This window comes from Eulemur rufifrons, chromosome 7 (genome assembly GCF_041146395.1).
Source record: "Eulemur rufifrons isolate Redbay chromosome 7, OSU_ERuf_1, whole genome shotgun sequence".
NCBI lineage: Eukaryota > Metazoa > Chordata > Mammalia > Primates > Lemuridae > Eulemur > Eulemur rufifrons.
Window position 1 is genome coordinate 122788746 of NC_090989.1, and position 16175 is coordinate 122804920.

Consider the following 16175-nt stretch of genomic DNA (forward strand, 5'->3'; position numbering starts at 1 on the left):
CGGGTAAAAAGTTAATAAACTTAAAAGAACTATGGAAATTTTAATAGATATTAGTTACTGATAGAGCTACCTTCTGATCATTGTTTATTGGTTTTTCTACCTAGATTCTCTGCCTCATCAATGTTAGTCACAATGGCGTGAGTGAATCAGAACTGATGGAACTCTATCCTGAGATGTCCTGGGCTGTTTTGACCTCTCTTATTTACAGTTTACACAAAATGTGTTTGTTGACTTACGGTTGTGGCTTGCTCAGGTTTCAACATCTGCAGGTAAGTGTTATTTGAAGCATCTTTTAAGAAGAGTTTTTACTTATAAATGTCAACATATTATTCCATGTTATATTATGCTATCTTATTTTAAATGTTTCAGTTACAAGACAAAATTGATATCTGAAATTTTATATTACAATCTTTTTGTGATGATTTTAGGTTAGATGTAAAATTTAGTTAATATTATGCTTATGTAGTACTTTCATGAGGTGGATATTATTTTAAAAGGTAGTTTCTGCCAAATGAATAAGTTCTAGGGATTTGCTATATAACATTGTCCCTATAGTTACCAATACTATATTTCACACTTAAAAAATTATTAAATGGGTAGATCTCATGTTGTGTTCTTACCACAATAAAATTTTTTTTTTTTTTTTTTTTTTTTTTTTGTTGAGACAGAGTCTCACTTTGTTGCCCAGGCTAGAGTGAGTGCCGTGGCGTCAGCTTAGCTCACAGCAACCTCAAACTCCTGGGCTCAAGCGATCCTACTGCCTCAGCCTCCCGAGTAGCTGGGACTACAGGCATGCGCCACTATGCCCGGCTAATTTTTTCTATATAGATTTTTTTTAGGTGTCCATATAATGTCTTTCTATTTTTAGTAGAGACGGGGTCTCGCTCAGGCTGGTCTCGAACTCCTGACCTTGAGCAATCCACCCGCCTCGGCCTCCCAGAGTGCTAGGATTACAGGCGTGAGCCACCGCGCCCGGCCCACAATAAAATTTTAAAAATAGCAGTCACAAAAGACCAAAAGAAACTTTTTTAAGGTAGTTTCTTTCTGGAAGAGAAAAAAATTATTTTTCAATTTTATGTTTCATTAAATTGCTGGTATTATAATACAGTCATGTGCCACTTAACAACAGGGATATATTCTGAGAAATGCATCATTAGGTGATTTCATTGTACAAACATCAGAGTGTACTTACGCAAACCTAAATGGTATAGCCTACTACACAGCTAGGCTATATGGCATGGCCTATTTCTCCTAGGCTACAAATCTGTACAGCTTGTTACTGTACTGAATACTGTAGGCAGTTGTAACACAGTGTTAAGTATTTATATATCTAAACATAGAAACTGTATAGTAAAAATATGGCATAAAAGATTTAAAAAATGATATGCCTGTACAGGGTAGCTCCATTATAATCCTATGGGACCACCATCATATATGCAGTCTGTTGTTAACCAGAACATCATTATGCAGCACTTAACTGTATATGTGTTATGAGTTTAGACTCTGTAAGTCAGTCAGCCTCCTTTCATAACTCAGATTTTCACAACTTACAGCTATCTAACTTTGGGCAAGTTCTAAGCCCTGCGCAGACTTTTCCAGTTTGCCAAAGGGGTTGTGAAGATACTTAATTGAAGTGGTCCTTGGTCCTTGTGAGGTACTAGATATAATGTCTAGCACATAATAGTAAATCTTTAGGAACTATTGCTAATATAATTCTTATCATCTGCAAAGCCATGGTTGACTTATATATGTGTGTGTGTGTGTGTGTGTGTGTGTGTGTGTGTATATATATGTATCCAAATGCAGATGAAGTCTTTGAACATGCTGTATTTGTAGATGTGAAATGTTTATAATTTTACAGCCTTATTTTGCTCCTTTAATGTGTATCACTTGAATATAATTCTTTTTAGTAACTTTTCACTCCACATTTCTGAGATTTTTAATGTATTAACTAAAAATTTGAATTTAATTGGGTTTCAAGTTCCTAACGGTATAGGAATTTTTATTCTAACATCACTTTATCACATAAATATATCCTGAATTTTAAAATGTTCTAGTGACATTTGTTATACAACTATAAAATGGAAATAATTATAAATTCCTTTTTACAAATTTTTGTTAGATGTACAGTGACTTACATAAAATAGAATGCAATATTTTTTCTTTTTCTCCCTAGGCTTGGGAAGCAGTGAGATTAGAGTACATGGAATGTCCCACCATAATTTCTTCATACAAGCAAAAGCTAATCAACTATTTCACCTTGCAGCTAAGGTATTATAAATGTCCATATTGTTCTTCTGGAACGCCTTTATAACATATTCTAACTTTTTGTCCTTCTCTTTCTTAGCTTAAAGTATAAAAATTTAATTTTTACAAAAAAGATTAAATCCCTTCCTTATTCTGTTAATGTCAAAAGTTCAAAAGATGATTTTGTAAGTCTTTTAATATAATGCTAAGGGTGTACTCTTAAGAAAAATCAATGCAGGATCATTTTATTATTTTTATTTTTTTCCAGTTAAATAGTTTAAAATATGTGTGCATGTAAGGTATCTGTGTGTGTATAGTTGGGTCCATTGAGGATTATTTTTAATAGTTCAATTTTAGGAAAATACCTTTAGAGTTTGGTTGATGGTTCTGAATATCACTGAATTTATTTTCATAGTTAGATTGGTAAAGTTTCTGATTTGACCAAACTTTCTCAGTATTAGATTATGCTTAAAGAGTCAGAGATATATGTTAAATATATTTTTCTTCCTTCAACATTTGTTTGAAGCCTTTTTGAAGCAATCTCATTGTAGGAAGATATTAGTGAGTGTTGTCTCCTCTCTTCTCACAGTCAGGACAGAGTGACTTGGAGAAGTGCAGATGAGCTCCCTTGGCTTTTTCAGCAGCAGGGAAGTAAACAGAAGTTGCATGATTGCCTTCTTAATCTCTTCGTGTCTCAAAACCTTTATAAAAGGTAAGAAACTTATTATAGAACATCTTTCCCTAGAAAGTCAGATTTAAACAGTCGTTAACAAAAAAAAAAAAAAATGGCATTTTTAATTTAAAAATTAGTCCAGTTTCAGCAGTACCCGAAATACAGTGTGGGAGAGGTTTTGAAACAATTTGAAAATTGCTATGAGATCTACTTTTTCCAAGAGGAAAACAGATTATTGCTGTTTCATAAAATGAGAGCTGGAATGATTTTGGGACAAGGTTATGTTTTATTTTTACATTTAAGCAGGTTTAAATCTAAACTACCCTGAACATAATAGCTGCTTCTTAGGGCCTTTAGATATCTCAAAGTGTAGCCTTAAAACCACACTCTGGGCTCCAAATGGAATCTGTCTAGTGTTGAATTTAAGGATTACCCTGATTCACAAATGTACTGTGTTTGTCTCTTTTGATATGTTTGAATTTGTCAGTAGCAGAACTTCTGACCAAGTCAGTCAGCAAGCCAAGCTTCTGACCTAACTAAGGCTCATAAGGGGGTTTTCTGCCCCACTTAGAAATTTAGGCACTTTTCATAAAATAGCTGCATAATTTGCTTTGCTCCTGAGTGAACTCTCAAATTTCTTTGTTTCACCTCCTAAATTATTTCTGATCTCCATTCCAGTTTTTCATGATTCCTTTGAAATCAGATTTGTTCTTTAGTTGTACCGGGCCACAGCCTGTTAGGAACCTGTCCACACATCACTGTCTGAGCTCTCCCCTCTACCCCCACCCCGTGGAAAAATTGCCTTCCTAAGTTTCATGGAACACAGCAGCATGTGAGCGGTGGGCGAGCGAGAAAGTGAGGGAAGCTTCGTGTATTCACAGCTGCTCTCCATCGCTCACATCACCGCCTGAGCTCCACCTCCCCCTCCCAACCCCATCCGTGGAAAAATTGTCTTCCCTGAAACCTGTCCCTGGTGCCAGAAAGATTGGGGACCACACCAGTTCTCCCATCCTACTTAAAAGTGGGGGGCAGGGTGGGGGAGGCGGGTGGAGCTCAGGCAGTGATGTGAGCGATGGACAGCGGCTGTAAATACAGATGAAGCTTCACTGGCTTGCCCGCCACTCACTGGCTGTTGTGTGGGCCCCCACCCCACCCAGGTTCCTAGATTCCTAAGTTTCATGGAAGACAATTTTTCCACAGATGGGGAGGGGGAAGGGGAAGAAGAAAAAGCTCTGCGGCCTGGTCCCTAATAGGCCATAGACTGGTACCGGTCCACAGCCCAGTGATTGGGGACCACAGGTCTATAGAACAGATGAATAAGCTCTACTTGATGAAAACGCAAAGTGGATACTCTATAACAGTTTGACTGTGTTTCATTAGTTTCTTCTCTTTCAAATTTCCACTATTTAAAATAATTTTTTAGGTGAACTCAGCAGTTGACTACATACCATGAAACACATAAAAAAGATGCAGGCAAATTTCCATTGGTGATTAGCCATGATGATGTTAACAATAACAGCCAACCCTATGAAGTAGTTACTATGTGCCATAATCTCCTTACAGTAATAGCTGGGGCAGGTAGTGGTGGTGTCCGATTTCTGTAGATGAGGATGATGACGTCTAAGAGGTCAGCCTGCTCAAGGTCACACCCAACTAGGAAGCGGTGGAACTCAGATGACATTCTGAGTCCTACCTCACCCACACTATACTTGCCTACTAATAAATTGTCAATAACTTGATATGAATTCTGACATTTTCATTCTATAGTGGATTTTAAAATTTGTTTTTCATTGAATTACTGTTATTTGTTGAAACAGAGGACACTTTGCTGAGTTGCTGAGTTATTGGCAGTTTGTGGGCAAAGACAAAAGCGCAATGGCAACAGAATACTTTGATTCATTGAAGCAGTATGAGAAAAACTGCGAAGGCGAAGAGAACATGATTTGCTTAGCTGATCTTTATGAAACCCTGGGGCGATTTCTCAAGGATCTAGGCCTTCTCAGTCAGGTAAGCTCAGCACCTCAGCGGAAAGTCAGAGACAGGGTGAGCTTTTCATGTTTACTCTCGTCATCTTCCAAGGAGTTATTGCAGTTTTCGTTTGTTGTACTGAGATCTTTAATGTTTAATCTGATGACAGATCTTAACAGCATTTTACTCACTTTAATTGGCCTTTCGCCCTTTTTTCCACAGGCTGTGGTGCCTCTGCAGAGGTCTCTAGAAATTCGAGAAACAGCTTTAGATCCAGATCACCCAAGAGTAGCCCAGTCCCTCCACCAACTAGCCAGTGTGTACGTGCAGTGGAAAAAGTTTGGCAATGCAGAACAGCTGTATAAACAGGCATTGGAAATCTCAGAAAATGCTTATGGTGCAGACCATCCACATACTGCTCGTGAACTTGAGGCACTTGCAACTTTGTACCAGAAACAAAATAAGTAAGATTTAGAACAGTAATACTCTGATTTTATAAAGAGAAGTTGCAGTTTTTTAATATACTTATGAGGTAGGCTTTGCTTTGTAGCTGTGTTCGTTTCCTTACCCTGTGCATCATGTTCACATAATATGTCTTGATCTGGGCCAGGCACGGTGGCTCACGCCTGTAATCCCAGCACTCTGGGAGGCCGAGGCGGGAGGATCATTTGAGCTCAGGAGTTTGAGACCAGCCTGAGCAAGAGCAAGACCCCGTCTCTACTAAAAAATAGAAAGAAATTATCTGGACAACTAAAAATACATAGAAAAAATTAGCCGGGCATGGTGACGCATGCCTGTAGTCCCAGCTACTCGGGAGGCTGAGGTAGAAGGATTGCTTGAGCTCAGGAGTTTGAGGTTGCTGTGAGCTAGGCTGACGCCACGGCACTCTAGCCAGGGTAAAAGAGAGAGACTCTGTCTCCAAAAAAATAAATAAATAAATAAAAATGTCTTGATCTGGATCTTCATTGGGTAAACAGGGAGACCTAGAACTACAAGATACATCTCTGCTTACAGATGAGTGAAGGGTAGAGCATGGACTTTGGAGTCAGATAGTTTTTTTTTTTTTTTTTTTTTTTTTGAGACAGAGTCTCGCTTTGTTGCCCGGGCTAGAGTGAGTGCCGTGGCGTCAGCTTAGCTCACAGCAACCTCAAACTCCTGGGCTTAAGCAATCCTCCTGCCTCAGCCTCCCGAGTAGCTGGGACTACAGGCATGTGCCACCATGCCCGGCTAATTTTTTCTATATATATTTTAGTTGGCCAGATAATTTCTTTCTATTTTTAGTAGAGACGGGGTCTCGCTCTTGCTCAGGCTGGTCTCGAACTCCTGACCTTGAGCGATCCACCCACCTCGGCCTCCCAGAGTGCTAGGATTACAGGCGTGAGCCACCGCGCCCGGCGAGTCAGATAGTCTTGAGTTTGAATGCTGCTCATACATTACTAATATAGGTTGAGTATCCCTTATCCAAAATGCTGGGGACCAGAATTTGTATTTTTTCAGATTTTGGAATATTTGTATATATATAATTAGCTATCTTGGGGATGAGATTCAAGTCTCAACATGAAATTTATTTGTTTCAATATATATCTCATACACATAGCCTGAAGGTAATTTAATACAATATTTTTTAATAATTTTCTGTATAAAACAATGTTTTGACTGCAGCCTGTCACATGAGGTCAGATGTGGAGTTTTCCACTTTTTCAATCTCATCAGTGCTCAAAAAGTTTCAGATTTTGGAGCATTTCAGATTTTGGAGCATTTCAGATTTTGGAGCATTTCAGATTTTGGAGCATGTTGGATTTCCAGTTTTCAGATTAGGGATGCTCAACCTGTACAGGACTAGCAAGCCATTGCCCCACAGGCCAAGTCCAGTTTTGTAAATAAGGTTTTATTGGAATATAGCCACAGTTTTTTTGTTTATATATTATCTGTGATTGCTCCCATGTTTTAATGGCAGAATTCCTTACTTGCGTAGAAAACACATGGCCCACAGAGCCTCAAATATTAACTCTTTAGCCCTTTACGGAAAAAGTTTGCTGATCCCTGGCATAATAAAAAGTCTCTCTTATCTATTAGGTACCCACTGAATGACATCTCTTCCTCTATCAGAAATTATTTCTTTTACTTCATCATAAATGATACGTATTGGAACTTTTTCTTTTAACTTCTGGAAGTATTGTTTCACACAAATTTTGTGTGAATTTCACATTTATATTTGACCAGAAGTTAGCCTGTGCAGAAAAAAATGTGGTAGCAGCTAGAATTTTGGATTTTCATTTAGTTAGGTTGCCCTTTAGAGACGAGTTAAATTAGTTAAAAAACAGTTAAATGTCAGCTACTTAGAGGACTGATTTTGTTTTCTGAGGACTTTTGTTAGAGATTTTTAATTCCATATGACTATCACTTCTAGAATAATGCTGTATTTAATAGCCAAATAAAAAGGTTTTACACTATGTGCTTTCATTTCAATGAAGTATACTTTGAATATGTTTCTCTTGTTTGACTTGCTGTACTTTTTATTTTAAGATATGAACAAGCTGAACATTTTAGGAAAAAATCCTTAAAAATTCGTCAGAAAGCTACAAGGAGAAAAGGCAACTTGGTAATGAGAGATTTCTTTTGTGTTGTGTTTTGAACATAAGAGGAAAAGAGCATCTCTTAATATCTTAAGTACATAAACCTCACATTTTTAAGAGCTTTAGGTTTTTAAAGTGACTTTCAGAAAAGTACTAACATTTTCTTCTTTATCTATAGTATGTGTTTAAATATTAATGTTACTGAGAAGTACAACTTAGTATACTTTTAAAAAGTGAACTATAAAGTTCATTTAAAGGTTGGGCATTGGAAGAAGGCATTTAAATCTACTTCAGTTCTTTAAAGAGTTAGAAAAGGGAATAAAAGAAATTTAGTTAACATTTTATGTTAGATTCAAATGTGAAGAAATTCTTCCCCTTGAACACACAAAAAAATTTTCATTTTTCTAAGTTGCTGGTAAAATTTAAATGGAGCATATTTCTTTGTTTTAACTTAAAATACTATGTGCATTTTTAAGTACCTGATGTTTAAGTTTTTAGCAATGGGGTTGGTAAATATCTACAAGTTAATTGTTATCTAATCTCACTGAAGCACTTGGAGATATAGTTTACTTTCTAAAACATCTTATTATTTTCACAAAATAATTTTTATGAATTTTAGAATGTTTTGCCATATGGAAACGTGTATTCTTAATAGCTGTTAAATTAATTCAGTGTGTCACTTAAAATAACTATCTAGATTACAGGGAAAAAAGGAAAAAGGATTTTTTTAGGACCCTAGTATATTGTTTCAGAATCAAAGATTGTACCTACTTAGTGATTGTTTTTAATTTTTTTTCTGTGCTGCAGTATGGATTTGCCCTTTTACGTAGACGGGCCCTACAGTTAGAAGAGCTTACATTAGGTAAGGACACACCTGATAATGCTCGGACCCTCAATGAACTGGGTGTTCTCTACTATCTTCAAAATAACCTGGAGTGAGTACCATGCTGTTAATAATGAAAATAAATATCCATTTGTCTTTTCAGTGCAAAGCTGTTTTTTTTTTTTTACATTTCCATCAAGTCTAAGGCTAGAAAAAATTGATTAAAAACCATGCTAAATTTCTTTTATGATGTTATGTAATGAATACTTAAAGACCATGGCATTTTCTCTGTTTCTTTTCACACTCTTTCTTTTTTTTTTTTTTTTTTTTTTTTTTATTTCAGCATACTACGGGGGTACAAATGTTTAGGTTATGTATATTGCCCTGGCCCCACCTGAGTCAGAGCTTCAAACTTCATGTTGTTTCTTAATTAAAAATTTATTCTACCACTTCCTTAATATGTTTTATATGTTTATGGAAAGTGAGTTTATGTAGATATTGTACGTGACCCCTCATAGCAGAAGAAACTTGTGACTAATGGAGAATAAAGAAAAGGATATAGATGGCTGCTAGTTTTATTTGTTAGTTTATTTGGACTAAAAGACTCAAAATGGCATTTATATTTATACTTCCTGGAAAAGATGTGTTTTTGGATTTCTTTAGATGTTATAAAAATATAACAAATTTTAGGGGGGGTGGGAAAAAAATATGAAACTATTGTTTTAAAAAAAAAAATAAAATAAAATTTGAAAAAAAAAAATAACAAATTTGAAACTTTGTCAGAAAAATGTGACAAATATTTAGCTCACTTTACAGAACCTTCTATGAAAAATCATGATATATTCTTTTATTAAAAATTATTTAGGGCTAGGCACTGTGGCTCATGCCTATAATCCTAAGCACTTTGGGAGGCTAAGGTGGGCGGATCACTTGAGGCCAGGAGTTTAAGACCAGCCTCAGCAACATAGCAAGACCCTGTCTCTACAAAAAATAAAATAAAATTAGCCAGGCTTCGTGGTGCACACCTGTAGTCCCAGCTACTTGGAAGGCTCAGTGCGAAGATTGCTTGATCCCAGGAGTTTGAGGTTGCAGTGAGTTGTGATCACATCACTGCACTCCAGCCTGAGCCAAGAGCAAGACCCTGTCTCATAAAAAAAAGAAAAAAAGTATTTAGCACTAACTCCAAAGGGAGGAGTGAATACCAAAATCTTTTGTTTGACTTAGGTCTAATTATTTTAAAAGTATAAAAAGTTTACTTTGGAAGACATCTATGGGGTTGTCTTTTAAAAATGAAGTGGAGAATTGAAACAATCATCCAGAGATACTCAAACTATCAGGCTCTCAAACTATCAAGAAAAGGGGATAAAGGGAGGGGCATTAGAAACAGGGAAGAGAGGGTTTTGAGCCGAATCCTTCATTTTAATTTGGATTCAGTTCTCCATTTAATCAGGGCTTGGGATTCTGACCTCTAAAAAATAAAATGTTTAAACCATTTTGGGGTTGTGTTCATAGAACAGCTGACCAGTTTCTGAAGCGTTCCTTAGAAATGAGGGAACGAGTTCTAGGACCAGATCACCCTGACTGTGCCCAGTCTTTGAATAATCTGGCAGCTCTCTGCAATGAAAAGAAACAGTATGATAAAGCAGAAGAACTTTATGAAAGAGCTTTAGACATTCGAAGACGTGCATTAGCTCCTGATCACCCTTCTTTGGCATATACAGTGAAGCATCTTGCAATCTTATATAAGAAAATGGTAAGTAATCCTTGACATGGTTACATATGTTTTATAACATTAATTAAGCCATAATTATTATCAGTAAAATAATTTTTCTGACAGCTAGATTATATGAGCTTTTAAAATCATGATTTAATTTTTCAACAAATAGCTGAATAGAACATTTAAAAATATTATGTCAGGCTGGGTCTGGTACCTCATGCCTGTAATCCCAGCACTTTGGGAGGCCAAGGTGGGAGGCTCACTGAGGCCAGGAGTTTGAGACCAGCCTGGACAACATAGCAAGACCCCCATCTCTAAAAAATAATAATAATAATAATAAAATTAGCAGGTGTGGTGGCACATGCCTATAGTCTCAGCTACTTGGGAGGCCGAGGCAGGAGGATCGCTTGAGTTCAGGAGTTCGAGGTTGCAGTGAGCTATGATTTAGCCATTGCACTCCATCCTAGGCAACAGAGTGAGACTCTCTAAAAAAAATTTTAAAATAGAAATATTTAGACTTAACTAAATTAAAATATTGATTTGGTTTTGTTAAAATACATTCCAAATACAAATGCATTCATCAGCATTCTAATTCAAACTTATATTTCAGAAATTCTAAAATTCCAGCAGTACTATGTTTGCTGCGTAAAGCAACCGTAAGCATGACAAATCACTCAATTGTTAAGACTACAGGAGAGGTCTTTGTAGTTGATTCAAGGAACATTTTTTTCACTCCTTCTTGGCTTTGCCTATAATTAAATGTAACCAGATGTGGTTTGGTGAAACATAACCATTTTTTGCCATAGGATTTTAGCCTGAGTGATGTTTGGAATTTTTATGACTGTTCTAAAAAAAAAAAAAAGAAAAAGAAAGAAAAAGTGCGAGGGAAGTTTGCTTTCATTGAGTGTCCTTACACAGAGCTTCCCAGACCGTTTTTAGATTTTGTGGTCATCCTGACACTGAAGTTTATGCTTTGGTAAGAAGGATACATGATTACTATTTCTGCTTGACTTTCAAGTGAAAGGAAATAGAATCTGGAAGGGGTTTGGTGGGAAATGAGTTTTTTATTTTGATGTGGTCTCCAAAGTATGTGCAGTAGCAAACCTTTAACTGGTATATTTTTTACTACACTAGTAGCAGTGAGTAATAATGGGTGATCCTAAAGGGCTTTATGAATTATCAAAGAAAATGGTTTTACATTCAGCACAGCATAGCTTATGTATTCTATTAAATTTTCTGTTATCTATAAACTTACCCCTTAAACTGGGAAGAAATGTTTCTGAGATTTTTTTTCATTCAAAATTATTCTTTAATATGAAATTTTATTTATGGAAAAAGTTCTCATCAGATAGCATTTATTGCCTTAATATTTTTGGTAGATTTCACTTTTGTTTTTTAGGGGAAACTTGACAAAGCTGTACCTTTGTATGAATTGGCTGTTGAAATTCGACAGAAATCTTTTGGCCCAAAGCACCCTAGTGTAGCTACTGCTTTGGTGAACTTAGCTGTTCTTTATAGCCAAATGGTAAGTTCCCACATTTAACTCTTTATGAAGGAATGATTTTAAGGTATAAAATATAGATGTAACATGAGTTAGATATGGCACAGTAAATATAATCAAAGAAAATTTAATATTACTTATTTGTGATGCTTCCTTGTATTGAAATTAGATTTATAAGATGGTCCCTTCCTCTTAGCGTAAAACACTAAATGTTTAGTTCAGAGAATAGACTGAGTTTTTTAAATTCTGGAGATGCCCTACATCTCTCTATATAATATTGTCTTTAGGCTTATGGCATTTGCCTGTGATGGGTGGGAAACGTGTGGTACCTATTGGCAATAAAGGAACAGGTTTGTGCTTATGTGATTGGATTATGGTCACATGGTTACCAAACCAGGTCTAAAACTTAGGTATCTGACTTTCTGTTATACTGCTTCTCCTGTAATTATTTATAAATCAATCTGTTTATTCCTGTCTTTTAGGAGGATACTAACATTTTTAAAGTACTTACCAAAGTAGGTCAGTTTATTCTAAAATACATTAATTTTACAAATCCAGTGTGTTCAAGTAAGCATTATTACCTTTTTTTTTAATAAGAAAAAACACGTTGAAGCCTTGCCATTATATGAAAGAGCATTAAAGATTTATGAAGACAGCCTGGGTAGGATGCATCCTCGAGTTGGAGAAACGTTAAAAAATTTAGCTGTGCTTAGGTAAGTATATTTGTCACTTCCTAATACAACCTAACTCTTTTAGAATAGCTTAATTTTGACTCATGATAGAACAGCACAAAATACTTATTGCTGTTATGTTTTCTTCTTAGGGGGTTGTTTTTTGCTAATCAAGAGATACTAAAGCAGTATCCAGAAGCAAATGAGGGCTGTGTATGATCGATCTATTTTGCAGATGGGTATATCATGGCAAATAGTGAAGGATGGTTTACATTTGCAACTAGCCAGCTTTGGGAGTAATATGGGCAATTTGCTGTCCTCAGAGCTAATTTACCATTAAGTGTATGTTGACTTTTGCTTGCTCATTTGTGTTTATCTCAGGATGCAAAGAATACTTAGCTTACCTTAGCAATTTCACTGCATCCATTACAACATGGTTTTATGGTGTCCATGAGAGACACTGAAATATTCCACACTACAGATAGAAGGAGAAGAGTTTGGGTATTCTATTTGACTGGTCTGAGTGAATGCAATGGAAAAAGTAAAGGGGACAAAACGGGCAGTTATTCACAACTTGTTTTTCTGTATCCCATAAGGTCATTTATAATCGATAAGAGGTTATATTCTCATTTTAAGAGGTTTTTTTCCTCTCAAAGCTATGAGGAAGGTGATTTTGAAAAAGCTGCTGAACTCTACAAAAGGGCAATGGAAATAAAAGAAGCAGAAACATCACTCTTGGGTGGAAAAGCTCCTTCACGACATTCATCAAGTGGAGACACATTTAGCTTAAAAACTCATTCTCCTAATGTTTTCCTTCAACAAGGGCAAAGGTAATAGCGGATACAATTCTTTGCCATAGTACCTTAAAACATAGAATATGAAACTTTAAAAAAAATGTTTTTAAGGAAATTTTTTATACAACTCTGTGATTTAACAGATATTTGTATGAAATTGTATTGGACACATTTAAGTTTGATTTGTTATGGTGTCTATTTTAGTTGTTTAAAAGACTTTTCCTATTGTATGGGATCTGGATCCAAGGATGTAGACACATTATTAATAGAATTCTAAGATGGCATGAGAAGGACTGGTCTCTGTTCAGCAAGAGCTGGCAGAGCAGTTAAGGAGTTCAAGAATTCCATGATTCTTTTCAGCTCTCAAGAGCTACATTAGCCTCACTATTCCTTGTCTTGCTTTTCAGCAGTAGTCTAGCCCAATTCTCTACCTCAGAGGAAAGCTTCAAGGATTAAAGGGATAATGTTTATGAAAGATTTGAATTGTCTTCAGTGAAACAAATTAGTCAAAACAATCCCAGATTGCCATATTTTTTTAAATTCTTTTTTATTCTTTCACTTGAGCAAATTGGGCCAGTTCCTGTTTTCTATACTGTCTACATTGTATATTATTTATTACTGTGTAGTATGTATCTGCACAATGTCTGAAGTCTTAATGTATTAGTAACAAGTCAAGCTCTTTAGCATAAAGAATGACCATTCCCAAAATATAGATGACATTCTCCTGTATTCTCCTTCTTAAATGGCCTAAATCTGTCTCTTCATTTACCTCAAATTAGTCTACCATGTTTGTACTTTCAGTACAAACTAAATATTTTTTTATAAATATTGCCACATTTTGGATATTGTTTTATACCACTTATATATTTAAAAATCTTCATCAATGTTAATATTTTTAAGATCCCAAAATGTATTAAACGTAAAGGTGAAAGATGTAATAACCATACTTCACTGTTTAAAAATGCAATTTCAGATTCTCTTTTTTTCTACTCTGGCTACCATTTTGTATAATCATTTTTAAAAAGACTTGAATGTTAATATTTGCTGAGTACTTTGCTAAATTTGAACTTTTGGTTAATGTTTTCTGAGGCCTGGCTACTCACAGGCTGGTCCAGGAACCAGCATCATCACCACCTGGGAGCTTATTAAAAATTCATACTCTCGGGCTTCTCCCCAGACTTATTGAATCAGAATCTGCATTTTAGCTAGATCCTCAGGTAATTCATATGTGCAGAAGTTTGAGAAGCAATATTATAAGTCTAAGGCACTATAGTGGTAACTTAAAAGAAATTAGGTAGAATTTTATAAAATGAGCATCCTTCATCTCCCTTTTCGGAGTTCAAGGAAAAATAGAAAATAAAATATAACCATAACATACCTTTCTGGGTTTGCCAGCTGTGAAAGGCAAAACGTAAATGAATTGACAAATACACTAGACGTTGATTTTAGAATTAAGCAATTAGAGTTTAAAATCTGATTACTTAGTGGCATAAATAATTTAATACATGGTAAGTAATGTATTCAATTCACTACCACCAAAAAGCTGCTTTAGAAAACATGAGACCAATCCTCTGGAACCCTGAAAAAAAGGAAAAACCAGCTTAAGAATAACATGTATTCTTTGTACCTTTAAAATTTGGACTTGAAAACTTACAAAAAAGCAGAAACTTCTAATATTATTCAAAGTGACTTTATGATAAAAGTATAGTTGGAACGATCATTCTATATATTTCAAAAGAATTAACTTTAAATATAATAAAAACCAAATTTTGATTTTACTACTTGTTGTACTGCCTACTTAAAAATAGCTGGGACAAGTATCTCTTCGTGTATGTGTATTTGAGGTTCTGAAATAGGAATATTATGTTCACATTAATGTACACCTTCATAATGAAAAAGGTGTATATTAACTTTCAGACAACTCAATTATAAATCTGAATTGGTAGGATACAAATTTTGCTTGGCTATAACCTTCATTAATCAATACTTTACAGAAAGGGAAATATGAAAGAAATGTGATGGAGGGGGTCAAAGCTTCCTTAATATTCTTAAATGTCTATTACCTTTTTGTGTTGGTCAGTGTATTTGTACGTATCCATGGAGTATTTTCATGAAAAGAAACCATGATGTTTATTTTCTCTACTATATTTGAGTAGAACCATAAATTAACTTACCAATGAGAAAGGAATTATCGTTTGTTTTACTATCATTTAGTCTCTGTGTTAAGGCAATTTGGGGACTGCTTTTCCATTTTTCACATTAGAATCAACTGTATTTATGATCTGGTCAAACACTATAGTTTTACTTAGTGATGCAAAATTCAGGGATTAATTAACAGTTGCCTTGTTATACAAATTTTTCATGACACAGACTGTTAAGAAAGCACTCTCGGCAGCAACAGATAATCTGTTACTAGATTTTTTCCTGGTAAAATAATGCAATAGTTTTTTAATGAAAGATCAGATAAAAAAAATTTGCTCAGATAAATTATGTAAGATTTAGTACAGTGTGAGACACCAGCAGTAATGCAGGGCCAAGTTAGAGCAGATGAGAGGTCTTTAGAAGATGGTGAATTCTAGATACACTTTATCAATCATTTTATAATTATAAGAAAACCTTACCAAATTCGTGTACCAGAGTTTCCAAAGAATTTAGAAAGACTCCATTTCATTTTTGAAATTCAAAACATCTCTAGTAACTAAATTTTTTAAAAATGGTAGAAGACCTACCAAGGTGACATAAGTTTCATGGCTGGAAAAACTATCCCCCTACTTTCCTGACTTACTAAACGAATCACAGTATATTCCTTGAATTGCAAAACTAATATATTAAACATATTTGATTATTTGATGTTTAAGACTTTCAAGTCAGTTTTTAGAACTTTATTTTACAAGTAGGGAATGTTTAATTTTTTACTACCATTTCCTCCCTAGAGATACAATTTATATATTTAAATCTTCAAAGTAAAAATCATCAAAATAGGAGATTAGCATAGAAACAGCCTACTGGTAATGGTTACACCTCCATGTTCTTTTTTTTTTTTTTTTAATTTATTTTTCTCTTTTTTTATATGTTTAAATTTCTTATTTTTAGTAGAGACGGGGTCTCGCTCTTACTCAGGCTGGTCTTGAACTCCTGAGCTCAAACAGTCCGCCCGCCTCGGCCTCCCAGAGTGCTAGGATTACAGGCGTGAGCCACCGCGCCC

General features: G+C 35.2%; 1 protein-coding gene across 1 annotated transcript in view; it reads left to right on the forward strand.

The window, feature by feature from the left end:
* The window catches only part of NPHP3 (nephrocystin 3), a 42056-nt gene extending 29046 nt beyond the window's left edge, over positions 1–13010 (forward strand). Inside the window, exons 17-27 of the mRNA XM_069475419.1 lie at positions 105–269; positions 2177–2271; positions 2837–2959; positions 4738–4927; positions 5111–5352; positions 7415–7490; positions 8272–8399; positions 9800–10040; positions 11404–11529; positions 12103–12218; positions 12833–13010. Coding sequence (XP_069331520.1) covers positions 105–269; positions 2177–2271; positions 2837–2959; positions 4738–4927; positions 5111–5352; positions 7415–7490; positions 8272–8399; positions 9800–10040; positions 11404–11529; positions 12103–12218; positions 12833–13010 — 1680 coding nt within the window. The remainder of the gene's footprint in view (positions 1–104; positions 270–2176; positions 2272–2836; positions 2960–4737; positions 4928–5110; positions 5353–7414; positions 7491–8271; positions 8400–9799; positions 10041–11403; positions 11530–12102; positions 12219–12832) is intronic.
* The last annotated feature ends 3165 nt before the right edge of the window (positions 13011–16175 follow it).